The 16,429-nt window shown below is 42.6% G+C and overlaps 1 protein-coding gene across 7 annotated transcripts in view; it reads left to right on the plus strand.

The window, feature by feature from the left end:
- Positions 1-16,429, plus strand: part of LOC109893039 (gametogenetin-binding protein 2) — a 41,908-nt gene that overhangs the window by 18,042 nt on the left and 7,437 nt on the right. For all 7 annotated transcript variants that reach the window (XM_020486037.2, XM_020486033.2, XM_020486036.2 and 4 more), the window contains 4 exons: positions 20-229; positions 2,788-2,962; positions 9,300-9,476; positions 12,001-12,154. In XM_020486037.2, coding sequence (XP_020341626.1) covers positions 20-229; positions 2,788-2,962; positions 9,300-9,476; positions 12,001-12,154 — 716 coding nt within the window. The remainder of the gene's footprint in view (positions 1-19; positions 230-2,787; positions 2,963-9,299; positions 9,477-12,000; positions 12,155-16,429) is intronic.

A 16,429-nucleotide genomic window follows, 5' to 3' on the forward strand; every position in this document is an offset into this window, starting at 1 on the left:
CCTTCCCTCTTCCTTTCAGGTTCTGTACTGACTGCAAGAACAAGTCATTGAGAGCATACAACATCCTGGTAGGGGAGCTGGACTCCACTAAAGAGAAGGGCTACTGCGCTGCCTTGTACGAGGGTATCCGCTGCTGCCCCCACGAGCGCCACGTCCATGTCTGCTGCGAGACGGACTTCATCGCCCACCTCCTGGGCCGGGCCGAGCCAGAGTTCACCGGAGGTTATGAGTATGTAAACTGCTACTTTTTCTTATGTTCTATAAACATGTAGTAAAGTATGATAAAATATGCCCGTATCCTTCTGATATACTAGCTTAGTTGTAGTTCCAGTTTCCATTACCTTTTTGTTTGCTTGTTAAAGACCATATAAAGTCAGCAAAAAAAGAAACGTCCTCCCTGTCAATTGCGTTTATTTTCTGACTTAACGTGTAAATATCTGTATGAACAAAAGATTCAACAACTGAGACATAAACTGAACAAATTCCACAGACATGTGACTAACAGAAATGGAATATTGTGTCCCTGAACAAAGGGGGATGGGGTTAAAATCAAAAGTAACCGTCAGTATCTGGTGTGGCCACCAGCTGCATTAAGTACTGCAGTACTGCATCTCCTCCTCATGGACTGCACCAGATTTGCCAGTTCTTGCTGTGAGATGTTACCCCACTCTTCCAACAACGAAGCTGCAAGTTCCCGGACATTTCTGGGAACCTACGATCCAACAGGTCCCAGACATGCTCAATGGGATTGAGATCCGGGCTCTTCACTGGCCATGGCAGAACACTGACATTCCTGTCTTGCAGGAAATCATGCACAGAACGAGCAGGATGGCAGTTGGCCTTGTCATGCTGGAGGGTCATGTCAGGATGAGCCTACAGGAAGGGTACCACATGAGGGAAGAGGATGTCTTCCCTCTAACGCACAGCGTGGAGATTGCCTTCAATGACGACAAGCTCAGTCCGATGATGCTGTGACAAACTGCCCCAGACCATGACGGACCCTCCACCTTCAAATCGATCCCACTCCAGAGTACAGGCCCCGGTGTAACGCTCATTCCTTCTACGATAAACGCGAATACGACCATCACCCCTGGTGAGACGAAACCGCAACTCGTCAGTGAAGAGCACTTGTCTGGTCCAGCAACGGTGGGTTTGTGTCCGTAGGCAATGACGTTGCCGGTCATGTCTGGTAAGGACCTGCCTTACAACAGGCCTACAAGCCCTCAGTCCAGCCTCTCTCAGCTTATTGCGGACAGTTTGATGGAGGGATTGTGCGTTCCACCGATGGAGGGATTGTGCGTTCCTGGTGTGACTCGTGCAGTTGTTGCCATCCTGTACCTGTCCCGCAGGTGTGATGTTCGGGTGTGTACCGATCCTGTGCAGGTGTTACACGTGGTCTGCCACTGCGAGGACGATCAGCTCTCCGTCCTGTCTCCCTGTAGCTCTGTCTTAGGCGTCTCACAGCACATCTGCAGTCCTCATGCCTCCTTGCAGCATGCCTAAGACACGTTCACGCAGAGGAGCAGGGACCCTTGGCATCTTTCTTTTGGTGTTTTTCAGAGTCCATAGAAAGGCCTCTTTAGTTTCCTAAGTTTTCATAACTGTGACCTTAATTGCCTACCGTCTGTAAGCTGTTAGTGTCCTAATAGGGATAGCGGGACACCAGTCAACAACATCCGTTGAAATTGGAGGGCGCGCAATTAAAATACATAATCGTAGTATTAAACATTCTTGAACATACAGTATCTTATATCATTTAAAATTATTGTTAGTCTAACTGCGTTGTCTGATTTTAAAAAGGCTTTACGGCGAAAGCATACCATTGTCTGAGGACGGCACCCCACAACATATTTTTCAACCAGCACAGGCTTCATAAAATCACAAATATCAATTTTAAATAAATCACTTTTTTGAAGGTCTTCCTCTGTTTGCAATCACAAGGGTCCCAGCTACAACATGACTGGTCGTTTTGTTAGATAAAATCCTTCTTTATATCCCAAAAAGTCAGTTTAATTGGTGCCATCGATTTCAGTAATCAAAGGAGTCCAAAAAGCTATCGCTAAACTTCGTCCAAATAAGTCAAACAACGTTTCTATTTAATCCTCAGGTACTCAAATGTAAATGAGCTGTAATATTTCATACGGAAAGTAGTATGTTCAATAGGAAAGGAAAATTAGTATGCGGGCGCCCTCTCCCTCACACACAGAAACACTGATCTGTTCTTCTCACCAAAACACCAAATACTTGTTAGTTTCTCAAAAAACGAGCCTGAAACCTTGAATAAAAACTGTCATCTTGTGGAAGCCAATAGGAATTGCTATCTGGGAGATGGATTTACATAAAAACAATAGGTTCCCATTATAAGAGCTTGGGAGCTCAAACAAATCTGATTGGATTTTCGCCTGCCATATCAATTCTGTTAGTCTCAGACATTTATTTGAACAGTTTTAGAAATTTCAAAGTCTTTTCTGTCCAATGCTACCAGTTATATGCATATCCTGGCTTCTGGGCCTGAGTAACAGGCAGTTTACTTTGGGCATGTCAGTTAGGTGGAAATTCAGGAAACTTAATGACCGTTCCACTGCTGCATGTTCATTAATTGTTTATGGTTCATTGAACAAGCATGGGAAACAGTGTTTAAACCCTTTACAATGAAGATCTGTGAAGTTATTTGTATTTTTACGAATTATCTTTGAAAGACAGGGTCCTGAAAAGGGACGTTTGTTTTTTTTCTGAGTTTATAAGTAAAATGCTAATTTTCACAAAACTCCTGCCGTCTGTTCTTAGACGTAGAGAGCGGCACGCTAAGACCATTGACATTGCTCAAGAGGAAGTGCTGACCTGCCTGGGCATCCACCTGTACGAGCGGCTGCACAGAATCTGGCTGAAGCTGAGGGCAGAGGAGCAAACCTGGCAGATGCTCTTCTACCTTGGCATTGACGCTCTACGCAAAAGCTTTGAGGTTTGTTTATTTATTTTAGTTTTTTATGATCAAATTATATATTTTTTCCACCCAATAACATACTAAAAATAACACCAACAACCTTGCTGAGGTTTGTTATACACTGCCAGCTGCATGACATGATAACAAGTTGAAGTGACATGTATCAGACATTTGTTGGTGGATCCCCATTAGCAGCTTCTCTTCCTGGGGTCCAGAAACTGGGGTCCAGAAACATTAAGGCACTTATATACAATAAATATTACATTTCATAACTTTTCACAACATGAAGTGTGTGCCCTCAGGCCACTACTCTACTACCACATATCTACAATACAAAATCCATGTGTTGTGTATATCTCTTCACAGGTCCCGCTGTTCCATAAGGTGTATTTTTATCAGTCAAAAAAAAATCTGATTCTACTGCTTGTATCATGACCTGATGTGGAATATAGAGTTCCATGTAGTCATTGCTCTATGTAGTAATGTGTGCCTCTCAAAGTCTGCTCTGGACTGGGGGATATGCGTGGGTGTCCGAGTTGTGTGATAGTAGTTTAAACAGACAGCTACTGCCTTCAACATGTCAATACTTACAAAAACAAGTATTGATGAAGTCAATCTGTCCTCTTATTTGAGCCATGGAAGATTGACATGCATATTAATGTTGGCTCTCCATGTACATTTAAGGGCCAGCCGTGCTACCCTGTTCTGAGCCAATTGTTATTTTCCTAACTCCATCTTTGTGGCACCTGACTACACGACTGAAAAGTAGTCCAGGTGCAACAAAACTAGGGCCTGTAGGACCTGTCTTGTTGATAATGTTAAGGCAGAGCAGCACTTCATTATGGACAGACTTCTCCCCATCTTAGCTACTGTTGCAGCAACATGTTTTGACCATGACAGTTTACAATACAGGGTTACTCTAAGCAGTTTAGTCACATCAACTTGCTCAATTTCCACATTATTCATTACCAGATTTAGTTGAGGTTTAGTGAAGGATTCCCCCCCCCCCCCCATTTATTTTTTTATTTATCAGGACAGATTTATTCCGTGCCACCCATTCTGAAACTGACTGCAGCTCTTTGTTAAATGTTGCAGTAACTTCACTCGCTGTTGTATCTGAAGTGTTGTCATTCACCTACATATATGTGTATATATGCTGGCTTTACTCAGCCATGTCATTAATAAAGATTGAAAAATGTAAGGGGCCTAGACAGCTGCCCTGTGAAATTCCTGCTTCTACCTAGATTATGTTGGAGAGGCTTTCATAAAAGAACACCCTCTGTTCTGTTAGACAGTTAACTCTTTATCCACAATCTAGCAAGGGGTGTAAAGCCATAACGGACTGATCAATAATGTCGAAAGCCGCACTGAAGTCTAACAAGACAGCCCCCACAATCATCTATTTCTCTCAGCCAATCAAAGCCATTTGTGTAAGTGCTGTGCATGTTGAATGTCCTTCCCTATAAGCATGCTGAAAGTCTGTCAATTTGTTTTCTGTGAAATAGCATTGTATCTGGTCAAACTATTTTTTCCAGAAGTTTACTATGGGTTGGTATCAGGCTGATTGGTCGGCTATTTGAGCCAGTAAAGTGGGCTTTACTATTCTTGGGTAGAGGAATGACTTTAGCTTCCCTCCAGGCCTGAGGGCACACACTTTCTAGTAGGCTTAAATTGAAGATGTGGCAATATCATCTGCTATTAACATTAGTAATTTTCTATCTAGATTGTCAGACCCTTGTGGCTTGTCATTGTTGATAGACCACAATCATTTCTTCACCTCTTCCACACTTACTTTACGAAATTCAAAAGTACAATGCTTCTTTTATAATTTTGTCAGATAGACTTGGATGTGTAGTGTCACCGTTTGTTGCTGGCATGTCATCCCTAAGTTTGCTTATCTTGCCAATGAAAAAATCTGTAAAGTAGTTTGCAATATCAGTGGGCTTTGATGAATGAGCCATCTGATTCAATGAATGATGGAGTGGAGTTTGCCTTTTTGTCATGGAAATGACCACCAGGGACACCAGAAGTCAATCTTAAATGAGTCATTCTTTATTATCAGCATGCTGGAGAGGTTCCAACAAACTTAATGCACCAAGTAATACACGTCTGTGTAAGCAGCAGAGCTCCTGACAGATTAGATTATATTTACATGATTTAGCTTATTAATTCATCATTAACGTTTGGTTCATGCATGTGACAGGCTAATTCCTCACGAGGCTTCTTCTCTCCAAGCTGAGACCTTGAAATTGAGACACCCTTTTCGGGTTCTCAAAACAATTTTCTGGGCGTAGTGCCAAATTGCTTATACTGATAGTGAGAATTCCTCCCAGGCATGATCGACAGAGGCACCCAAGGGAGTTAGAGGGACATAAATAAGGTTACTTACATTGTGACTGCCAACAACCCTGGGATAATGTACATATGCTGCAGAATTACAACAACTCAGTGACACGATGGTAAAGATTATCTGAGGCCAATGGTGATTTTTAAAACCAGGTAGAATTTAATGGCTGTGATAGGAGAAATGAGGATGGCTCAACATTGTAAAAAAGTAACGTCCCCTTTTCAGGACCCTGTCTTTCAAAGATAATTAGTAAAAATCCAAATAACTTCACAGATCTTCATTGTAAGGGTTTAAACACTGTTTCCCATGCTTGTTCAATGAACCATAAACAATTTGTGAAAATGCAGCTGTGGAACGGTCGTTAAGACACTAACAGCTTACAGACGGTAGGCAATTAAGGTCACAGTTATGAATACTTAGGACACTAACTAAAGAGGCCTTTCTACAGACTCTGAAAAACACCAAAAGAAAGATGCCCAGGGTCCCTGCTCATCTGCGTGAACGTGCCTTAGGCATGCTGCAAGGATGCATGAGGACTGCAGATGTGGCCAGGGCAATAAATTACAATGTACTGTGAGACGCCTAAGACAGGACAGACAGCTGATCGTCCTCGCAGTGGCAGACCACGTGTAACACCTGCACAGGATCGGTACATCCGAACATCACACCTGTGGGACAGGTACAGGATGTCAACAACAACTGCCGAGTTACACCAGGAACACACAATCCCTCCATCAGTGCTCAGGCTGTCCGCAATAGGCTGAGAGAGGCTGGACTGAGGGCTTGTAGGCCTGTTGTCTGGTGAGGACCTGCCTTACATCACCGGCAACACCGTCGCCTATGGGCACAAACCCACATTCACTGGACCAGACAGGACTGGCAAAAAGTGCTCTTCACTGACGAGTCGCGGTTTCGTCTCACCAGGGGTGATGGTCGGATTTGCGTTTATCGTTGAAGGAATGAGCGTTACACCGAGGTCTGTACTCTGGAGCGGGATCGATTTGGAGGTGGTCCGTCATGATCTGGGGTGGTGTGTCACAGCATCATCAAACTGAGCTTGTTGTCATTGCAGGCAATCTGAACGTTGTGCGCTACAGGGAAGACCTCCCTCATGTGGTACCGTTCCTGCTGGTTCATCCTGACATGACCCATACTGCCCATTCTGTGTGTGATTTTCCTGCAAGACAGGAATGTCAGTGTTCAGTGAACTTGCATGGCCAGCGACGAGCCCAGATCTCAATCGCATTGAGCACGTCTGGGACCTGTTGGATTGGAGGGTGAGGGCTAGGTTCATTCCCCACAGAAATGTCTGGGAACTTGCAGGTGTGTTGGTAGAAGAGTGGGGTAACATCTCACTGAACATCTCAGGGACGCATTATTCCATTTCTGTTAGTCACATGTCTGTGGAGCTTGTACAGTTTGTCTCAGTTGTTGAATCTTGTGTTCATACAAATATTTACACGTGAAGATTGCTGAAAATAAACACAGTTGACAGTGAGTTTAGTTACTCCACAATACTAATTCATTTACAGAGTGTAAAGTAAGCCTGTACAGAATAAAGTAAAAATAAATCATAATAATATTCCAAAACATTCATCCTGTTTTCAACAAGACACTAAAGTAATACTGCAAAATGTGACAAAGCAACAAACCTTTTGTCCTGAATGCAAAGTGTTATGTTTGGGGCAAATCCAATACTACACATTAGAGTCCCACTTTCCATTTTTTCAAGCATAGTGGTGGCTGCAGTATGTTATAGGTATGCTTATAATCATTTAGGACTGAGGTGTTTTTCAGGATAGAAAAGGAATGGAGCTAAGCACAGGCAAAATCTTAGAGGTAAACCCGGTTCAGTCTGCTTTCCACCAGACACTGGGAGATGAATTCACCTTTCAGCAGGATAATAACCTAGAACGCAATACCAAATCTTCACTGTAATTACTTACCCAAGAATACAGTGAATGTTTGTGACTGGCCGAGTTTTGACTTAAATCTGCTTAAATGATTGTCTAGGAATCATCAACATCCAATTTGACAGAAGTGGAATTCTGAAAATAATAATGGGCAAATATTGTACAATCCAGGTGTACAAAGCTCTTAAACTTAACCAGATAGACTCACAGTAGTAATCGCTGCCAACTGTGACTCTAACGTATTGATTCAAGGGTGTGAATACTTGTGTGGGAAAAAGAAGGGAAAAAATCCATTAAGAAATTTTAGCTAATTTATTGACGTGTTCATTTTCATTATGGGGTATTGTGTGTTTTTAATATATTTTTGAATTCAGTTTAACGCAACATAATGTTGAATAAGTAAAGTGGTATGAATACTTTCTGAAGGCGCTACAGTAAGGGAAAAAGTATTTGATTCTATGCTGATTTTGTACGTTTGCCCAATGACAAAGAAATTATCAGTCTAGAATTTTAATGGTAGGTTTATTTGAACAGTGAGAGACAGAATAACAACAAAAAAATCCAGAAAAACGCATGTCAAAAATGTTATAAATTGATTTGCATTTTAATGAGGGAAATAAGTATTTGACCCCTCTGCAAAACATGACTTAGTACATGGTGGCAAAACCCTTGTTGGCAATCGGAGGTCAGATGTTTCTTGTAGTTGGCCACCAGGTTTGCATACATCTCAGGAGGGATTTTGTCCCACTGCTCTTTGCAGATCTTCTCCAAGTCATTAAGGTTTCGAGGCTGACGTTTGGCAACTCGAACCTTCAGCTCCCTCCACAGATTTTCTATGGGATTAAGGTCTGGAGACTGGCTAGGCCACTCCAGGACCTTAATGTTCTTCTTCTTGAGCCACTCCTTTGTTGCCTTGGCCGTGTGTTTTGGGTCATTGTCATGCTGAAATACCCATCCACGACCCATTTTCAATGCCCTGGCTGAGGGAAGGAGGTTCTCACCCAAGATTTGACGGTACATGGCCCTGTCCATTGTCCCTTTGATGCGGTGAAGTTGTCATGTCCCCTTAGCAGAAAAACACCCCCAAATGTTTCCACCTCCATGTTTGACGGTGGGGATGGTATTCTTGGGGTCATAGGCAGCATTCCTCCTCCTCCAAACACGGCGAGTTGAGTTGATGCCAAAGAGCTCCGTTTTGGTCTCATCTGACCACAACACTTTCACCCAGTTGTCCTCTGAATCATTCAGATGTTCATTGGTAAACTTCAGACGGGCATGTATATGTGCTTTCTTGAGCAGGGGGATCTTGCGGGCGCTGCAGGATTTCAGTCCTAGTGTGTGTCCTAGTAGTGTGTTACCAATTGTTTTCATGGTGACTCTGGTCCCAGCTGCCTTGAGATCATTGCCAAGATCCTCCCGTGTAGTTCTGAGCTGATTCCTCACCGTTCTCATGATCATTGCAATTCCACGAGGTGAGATCTTGCATGGAGTCCCAGGCAGAGGGAGATTGACAGTTCTTTTGTGTTTCTTCCATTTGCGAATAATCGCACCAACTGTTGTCACCTTCTCACCAAGCTGCTTGGCGATGGTCTTGTAGCCCATTCCAGCCTTGTGTATGTCTACAATCTTGTCCCTGACATCCTTGGAGAGCTCTTTGGTTTTGGCCATGGTGGAGAGTTTGGAATCTGATTGATTGCTTCTGTGGACAGGTGTCTTTTATACATGTAACAAACTGAGATTAGGAGCACTCTCATTAAGAGTGCTCCTAATCTCAGCTCGTTACCTTTTATAAAAGACACCTGGGAGACCGAAATCTTTCTGATAAAGAGGGGGTCAAATACTTATTTCCCTCATTAAAATGCAAGTCAAAAATGTTATAAATTGCTATGTTTTGGGATTTTTTTGTTGTTATTCTGTCTCACTGTTCAAGTAAACCTACCATTTAAAATTATATTTCTTTGTCAGTGGGCAAACATACAAAATCAGCAGGGGATCAAATACTTTTTCCCTCACTGTATGTGTATTGAGTCAACATTCAACATTTTTTTTTTACAACTAATTTTCACTAACAACCTGTTAACACCCATTTCCCCAGATGGCGGTGGAGAAGGTGCAAGGCATCAGTCGTCTGGAGCAGCTGTGTGAAGAGCTGTCGGAGGAGGAGAGGGCCAAGGAGCTGAAGCAGGAGAAGAAGAGGCAGAAGAAGAAGAACAGACGAAAAAACAAGTGCGGCTTCAACATGTCCGACGGCAAGGAGAAGAGTCTGGATGAGGTAATATTTTTCTCCACTCATACACATGACAGGAGTACTATAAGGCAGTATGACAACAGGGAAATACCAGTGAGTCTGTTTTAGGAAACTGTCCCCACATGCCCTTGTCCGGCATACTTGTTCCGCATTCTGTGGTGAACCTTATCCAGGCTCTTCATTATCAAGCTAACCATGTTATTACCAGATTACTAAAACATTCTATTTGTGACCTTTTTATTATTCACACACTCAGTGTTTGGCATCCATAGGTTTAAATAGCAACTAATGGCTTTCAAATGGTCATACAGTGTTTGTAAGTCCATAACTCTCCCTGCCCATAACACTGCCACTTAGGACTGAGCAGATTTAGTCGACTGGTCGATTTGTATATTTTTATTTATTTATTTGCTCCTGAGTGGCGCAGCGGTCTAAGGCACTGCATCTCAGTGCAACTGGTGCCACTACAGTCACTGGTTCAAATCCTGGCTGTATCACATCCGTCTGTGATTGGGAGTCCCATAGGGTGGCGCACAATTGGCCCAGCGTCGTCCAGGTTTGGCTGTGGTAGGCCGTCATTGTAAATAATTTGTTCTAAACTGACTTGCCTAGTTAAATATTTTCTTTTTTTAAAGTTATGTTTTATTTTTTACTTTTTGGGGGGTCGATAGGCTTTTAATCGACAAATATATATATTTTTTAATTGTCCGAGCAGTCACGTGTTCTTTTTGTTATGGCACTTGACGCCTGGACTAAACCATTGCGTAGGCCCGGGGATGCCACACCAGTAGTAGGCCTACATTTACCGTTAATTCCAATCATTTCTCATTTACGTTTTGTTTGGTTACTGTCAGAAACAGAAAACTGTTAATACATTCAAATTACTATTAGTCATATCGTTGTCATTATTGGAGTGTACACGTTGTTTGCGGAGTGCATAACCTATGCTACACTTGTGAGAAACGCACCTGATTACCCATAAAATAGGCCTAGGCAACCTGGCCTGCGTGCAAATGTAAGCCTTTAAATGTGCCTGTCTGGGGATCTGATGGTGTTTTCTGATTTGTCTTAACTCACTAACAATTTATTTGCCTCAAACGGCAAGTAAACAAAGTCTTTTTACATCCATTGAGAATGACAAGAGTCCCTCAACGTACCTATTTGAAAAATCTTTCCAGCTCTCTCCTTTTCATAACCACTCATTATGAAAGGGGGGGGAAAGTGGTGCTCTAATCTGGTGGAAACGTCATAAAATACTCCTACCTAATTACTTCCTATCCCTTGCGCAAATAGCCTCCAGCTGTGTCTGTCAGGAGCTCACTGGCACTGGAAACTGAAGGCCCAGAATATTTTATACTATGTTGTAAGTTTGCAGGACCAAGTTTACAGTTGATAAAAATGTTCAAGTTCCTTACAGACAGGCCATGCGTAGCCAATGTGATTTTTATACTTTATATTTTCTACCTGCACATGACATTGACTTTGAGATATGATGACTTGATTGTACATATTAAATTAAACTGTTCACGAAAATGTGCATATGAAAAACATAACTGGCCTGCAAATCAGTAGAAATGGTACGATGAATTGGCAGTCCAAATGGAAAAGGCCTCTGGTGTCGCCGAATTACCAGACACTTCTGGAGCATAAAGGCAGAAGGTCGGGAACAGGGCACTAATTCACAAAACACTTCTTGCGCAAAAACGTAAGGTTGTTTAAGAAGAAAAAAAATAGGAAGTTCATAACATAGTCAGTTCAATTCCCCAACAATATTTTAAGATTGAATGATTTTCTTACGAACTTCTCAAATATCATCTTAAAAATGATCAACTATATAACAAGCTAGGCAACTGTTTTAGGTAGCTAGCAATGGCAATCATGTTAGCATATTTCTTACTGAGATTACTGTTCTAAAACATGTTCTTGGATTTAAAATAATCAATACTGAAACTTTCAGAAGAAGTTTGAGTGAATTAAACCTGTTCAATTGCCTTCATGAACTTTTTCTCTCACTGCCCTGTATTTAAGACAAAGGGTTTAGCTATCTTGGAATTAACAACATTTCCAATAAGTTTATTTTCAAGAATCACATTTCTTAACTTTTTGCTTAAGGAGAAACATAAGAAATAGCGCAAGAGAATGTCTAAGAACCTTTTTGAGGAATAGCAACTTTGCATAACTTAAGTCTACAGTAAAGAAGAAATTGCCTTTAAGAAGGTTTTGTGAATCTGGGCCCAGGTTTTTTTTCTTCTGATTAGGCGATATTAATCTCTGGCTCCCTCTAATTTGCCTTTTAAGCACTGTGATTAAAAATGATCAGACAAGCTCAGTAGCCTGCATATAGTTGATTTTATTAAAACGTGGGGTGTGTCTATATATGGAAAAATACATGTTACAAAATATAGACCAATCAATTAGTCGAAAGAACAGATGACTCGGTCGACCAAGATTGTTTTTGTCTGGGACAGCCCTACTGCCACCCCTTCCTGTGGTCATCCCATTAACAATAATATAATACTGTTCTGACATACTATGCTCCCCCATACAGGCTTCATTAGAGTCTGTGGAGAGAAGAGGCTGCAAGGCCTGTGGAAGCCCAGAGGTGGAGGGTCATGTCGGCTGTGTGGAGGTGGTCGTCACCAGCAACGAGAGCACTACTTCCTGCAGCTGTCCAGACGGCACCGTTCCCAAAGTCAAGAAAGGTAAAGCTGCCACCAATATCCAACCATCACTTAAGACCAGATACCTGACCCTGGGTAAGATCAATCTTACCTATGATGGCTAATACTGAAATGTATTTGTTTTATTTTTACCGAGTATACAAAACGTTAAGAACACCAGCTTTTTCCATGACACACACCAGTGGTTCCTGAACTGTGGGGTAAAGAGATTAACAAATGCAACCACAACAAAAAATCGCTGAACTAGTCATTTTCCTTTTTTGCATCTATGGGCATAGTTTAAAAGCTGATTTAATAGTGGGGGGCAGTCAATATTTTTTGAACTCGTTGACCACCTCCCCAAATTGGCGCAAATTTTCGAACTAGTTACCCTGTTCTCAGAGTCTCCGACACAATTTAGCTAAATATGGACCGTTGGCTGATTAACAAAAATAAAGACAATCCAACCAATAATGAGGGTGAATCTACAACTGATGAACCGCCATCTGATAATGACGCTGGTGGGAGAGACCCTAATGCCAGTGGGAAAGAAGTGCAAGGATAAGTGACCCTCAAATTCAGCAAAGCTACAGAATTATCAAGACTATTACATTCAGTATGGTTTCACGTGTCATGGTCGATGGGGATCCACATCCACAATGTGCTGTGGATGTGCTAGCAAACTACAGTTTGAAGCCAGTGAAACTGAAGAGGCATTTACAGTGTGTGTCTTGGTGTGATACACACAACGCACACCGATAAACCTGTGGATTTTTTTCCTTCACAAAGACCAAGATTTTCTTGGCCAAAAGCAGGTACTAAACACACAGTGATTTATAAAAGTACCAGTCAAAAGTGTGGACACCTACTCATTCATGGGTTTTTCTTTGTTTTTACTATTTTCTACATTGTAGAATAATAGTGAAGACATCAAAACTATGGAATAATACATATGGGATCATGTAGCAACCAAAAGTGTTAAACAAATCCGAATTAATTTTAGATTCTTCAAAGTAGCCACCCTTTGCCTTGATGACAGCTTGGCATTCTCTCAACCAGTTTCATGTTGGCTGCTTTTCTTTCCACTTTGCCGTCCAACTCATCCCAAACAATCTCCATTGGGTTGAGGTCAGATGATTGTGGAGGCCAGGTCATCTGATGCAGCACTCCATCACTCTCCTCCTTGGTCAAATAACCCTTACACAGCCAGTAGGTGGTTGGGTCATTGTACAATCGAAAAACAAATGATAGTTCCCAGTAAGCGCAAACCAGATGGGATGGCGTATCGCTGAAGAATGCTGTGGTAGCCATGCTGATTAAGTGTGTCTTTAATTCTAAATAAATCACTGACTGTGTCACCAGCAATCACACCACCACCTCCGCGCTTCATGGTGGGAACCACACATACGGAGGTCATCCGTTCATCTACTCTGCGTGTCACAAAGACTCAGCAGTTGGAACCAAAAATCTCAAATATAGACTCATCAGACAAAGGACAGATTTCCACCGGTCTAATGTCTGTTGCTTGTGTTTCTTGGTCCAAGCAAGTCTCTTCTTATTATTGGTGTCCTTTAGCAGTGGTTTCTTTGCAGCAATTTGACCATGAAGACCTGATTCACACAGTCTCCTCTGAACAGTTGATTTTGAAATGTCTTTTACTTGATCTCTGAAGGATTTATTTGGGCTGCTATCTGAGGTGCTGTTAACTCTAATCAACTTATCCCCTGCAGCAGAGTTAACTCTGGGTCGTCCTTTCCTGTGGCGGTCCTCATGAGAGCCAGTTTCATCATAGCGCTGGATGATTTTTGCGACTGCTCTTGAAGAAACTTTAAAACTTGTTGAAATTGTCATGATTGACTGACCTAAATGTCTTTAAGAAATTATGGACTTTTGTTTCTCTTTGCTTATTTGAGCTGTTCTTGCCATAATATGGACTTGGTCTTTTACCAAATAGGGCTTTTCTGAATACCACCCATACCTTGTCACAACACAACTGATTGTGTAATTTCTTTCATAATGCATTTGAGCCAAATTAACTTTAACTAATAAGGCACACCTGTTAATTGAAATGCATTCCAGGTGACTACCTCATGAAGCTGGTTGAGAGAATGCAGTGCAAAGCTGTCATCAAGGCAAAGGGTGGCTACTTGGAAGAATCTCATATCAAAATATATTTGATTTGTTTAATACTTGTGGTTACTACATGATTCCATATGTGTTATTTCAGTGTAGAAAAATAGTAAAAAATAAAACAATTATGTGTACAAACTTTTGACTGATACTGTATATTGCATGCAGCTCAGCTTCTCGTATCATCACATACTGCTATGACGGGCAACTACATGAAGATGTGTTAATTTGCAGTGCACCTGAGGGGACATGCACTGGACAGGATATATTCAACTGGCTTGATGAAAAAATGCTTGACAAGGGGGTATGTTAGGAGATGTGTGCTGAGATAGGGCTGGTTCTATGATGGTTTAACATAAGGGTCTGAAGGCAAAGGTACAAGCCATTGCACCACACGTAGTATTCACTCATTATGTTATACACAGGGAAGATCTTTCTTCCAAGGCCCTTGATAATGGGCTTGGTAGCGTGCTTCAAACGGTAATAAAAATAGTGAACTTCATAAAGGCAAGCCCCATGATATGCTGGATATACTGGATATGCAGAATGCCTGACGGATCCTAAATGACTGTCAAACCTAGCCTACTTTGCAGAATTAATTGATAGAATTAATGGACTTAACATGACACTACAAGGCCCAAATACCAACATTGTCATAAGCCCGACAAAGTTGAGGGGTTTGTGTGAAGAAGCTGACGCACTGGGCAGTATGAGGGGAGTGTGGAGATCGTTCACTGGACTCCATGAGCTTGAGGAAAATGAACTGCACCTGGATGATGCCACAAAGGCAAGGATAGCTCATCACCTCCGAGGACTTATTGGACATTTCTGGAGGTACTTTCAAGAGGAGACGCACAAAAACGTCTGGATCCGACAACCATTCATTGCCATCACCACTGGCAGCTACCTGTCATCGGAGCTACAGGACTCCCTCTTGGACCTGTCCAGTGACAGGACCCTGCTGGAGGAATTTGGTCTGTCAATCGCAGGAGAATTACCCGGAATTATCTGAAATCTCGTTGGGTAAATTGAGGAGTATACCACCTCAGTCACCGGCTTCATAAATAAGTGCATCGACGACGTTGTCCCCACAGTGACCGTATGTACATATCCCAACCAGTAGCCATGCATTACAGGCAACATTGCACCGAGCTAAAGGCTGCTGCTTTCAAGGAGCGGGACACTTATCCGGACGCTTACAATAAATCCCGCTATACCCTCAGACAAACCATCAATACAGGACTAAGATTGAATGCTAGTGCCCCGGCTCTGACGCTTGTTGGATGTGGCAGGGCTTGCAAACTATTTAGAGCTGCCCAGTGTTGTGAGCCTACCAGACGAGCTAAATGCCTTTTTTTTATGCTCGCTTCGAGGCAAGCAACACTGAAGTATGCATGAGAGCACCAGCTGTTCTGGACGACTGTGTGATCACGCTCTCCATAGCCAATGTAAGTAAGCAAGACCTTTAAACAGGTCAACATTCACAAGGCCGCGGGGCCAGATGGATTACCTGGATGTGTACTCAGAGCATGCCCGGACCAACTGGCAAGTGTCTTCACTGACATTTTCAACCTGACCATGTGTAATACCTACATGTTTCAAGCAGACCACCATAGTCCCTGTGCCCAAGAACACAAACGCAACCTTCCTAAATGACTACAGACCCGTAGCACTCACGTCCGTAGCCATGAAGTGCTTTGAAAGGCTGGTAATGGCTCACATCAACACCATTATCCCAGAAACCCTAGACCCACTACAATTTGCATACCGCCCAAACAGATCCACAGATGATGCATCCTCTATTGCACTCCACACTGCCCTTTCCCACCTGGACAAAAGGAACACCTATGTGAGAATGCTGTTCATTGACTACAGCTCAGCGTTCAACACCATATTACCCTCAAAGCTCATCACCAAGCTAAGGATCCTGGGACTAAACACCTCCCTCTGCAACTGGATCCTGGACTTCATGACAGGCCATCCCCAGGTGGTGAGGGTAGGTAGCAACATATCTGCCGCGCTGATCCTCAACACTGGAGCCCCCCAGGGCTCAGTCCCCTCCTGTACTCCCTGTTCTACCACGACTGCATGGCCAGGCACGACTCCAACACCATTAAGTTTGCTGACTCCACAACAGAGGTAGGCCTGATCACCTACAAAGATGAGACAGACTATAGGGAGGAGGTC

Source organism: Oncorhynchus kisutch, linkage group LG6, assembly GCF_002021735.2.
Source record: "Oncorhynchus kisutch isolate 150728-3 linkage group LG6, Okis_V2, whole genome shotgun sequence".
NCBI classification, from domain to species: Eukaryota; Metazoa; Chordata; class Actinopteri; order Salmoniformes; family Salmonidae; genus Oncorhynchus; species Oncorhynchus kisutch.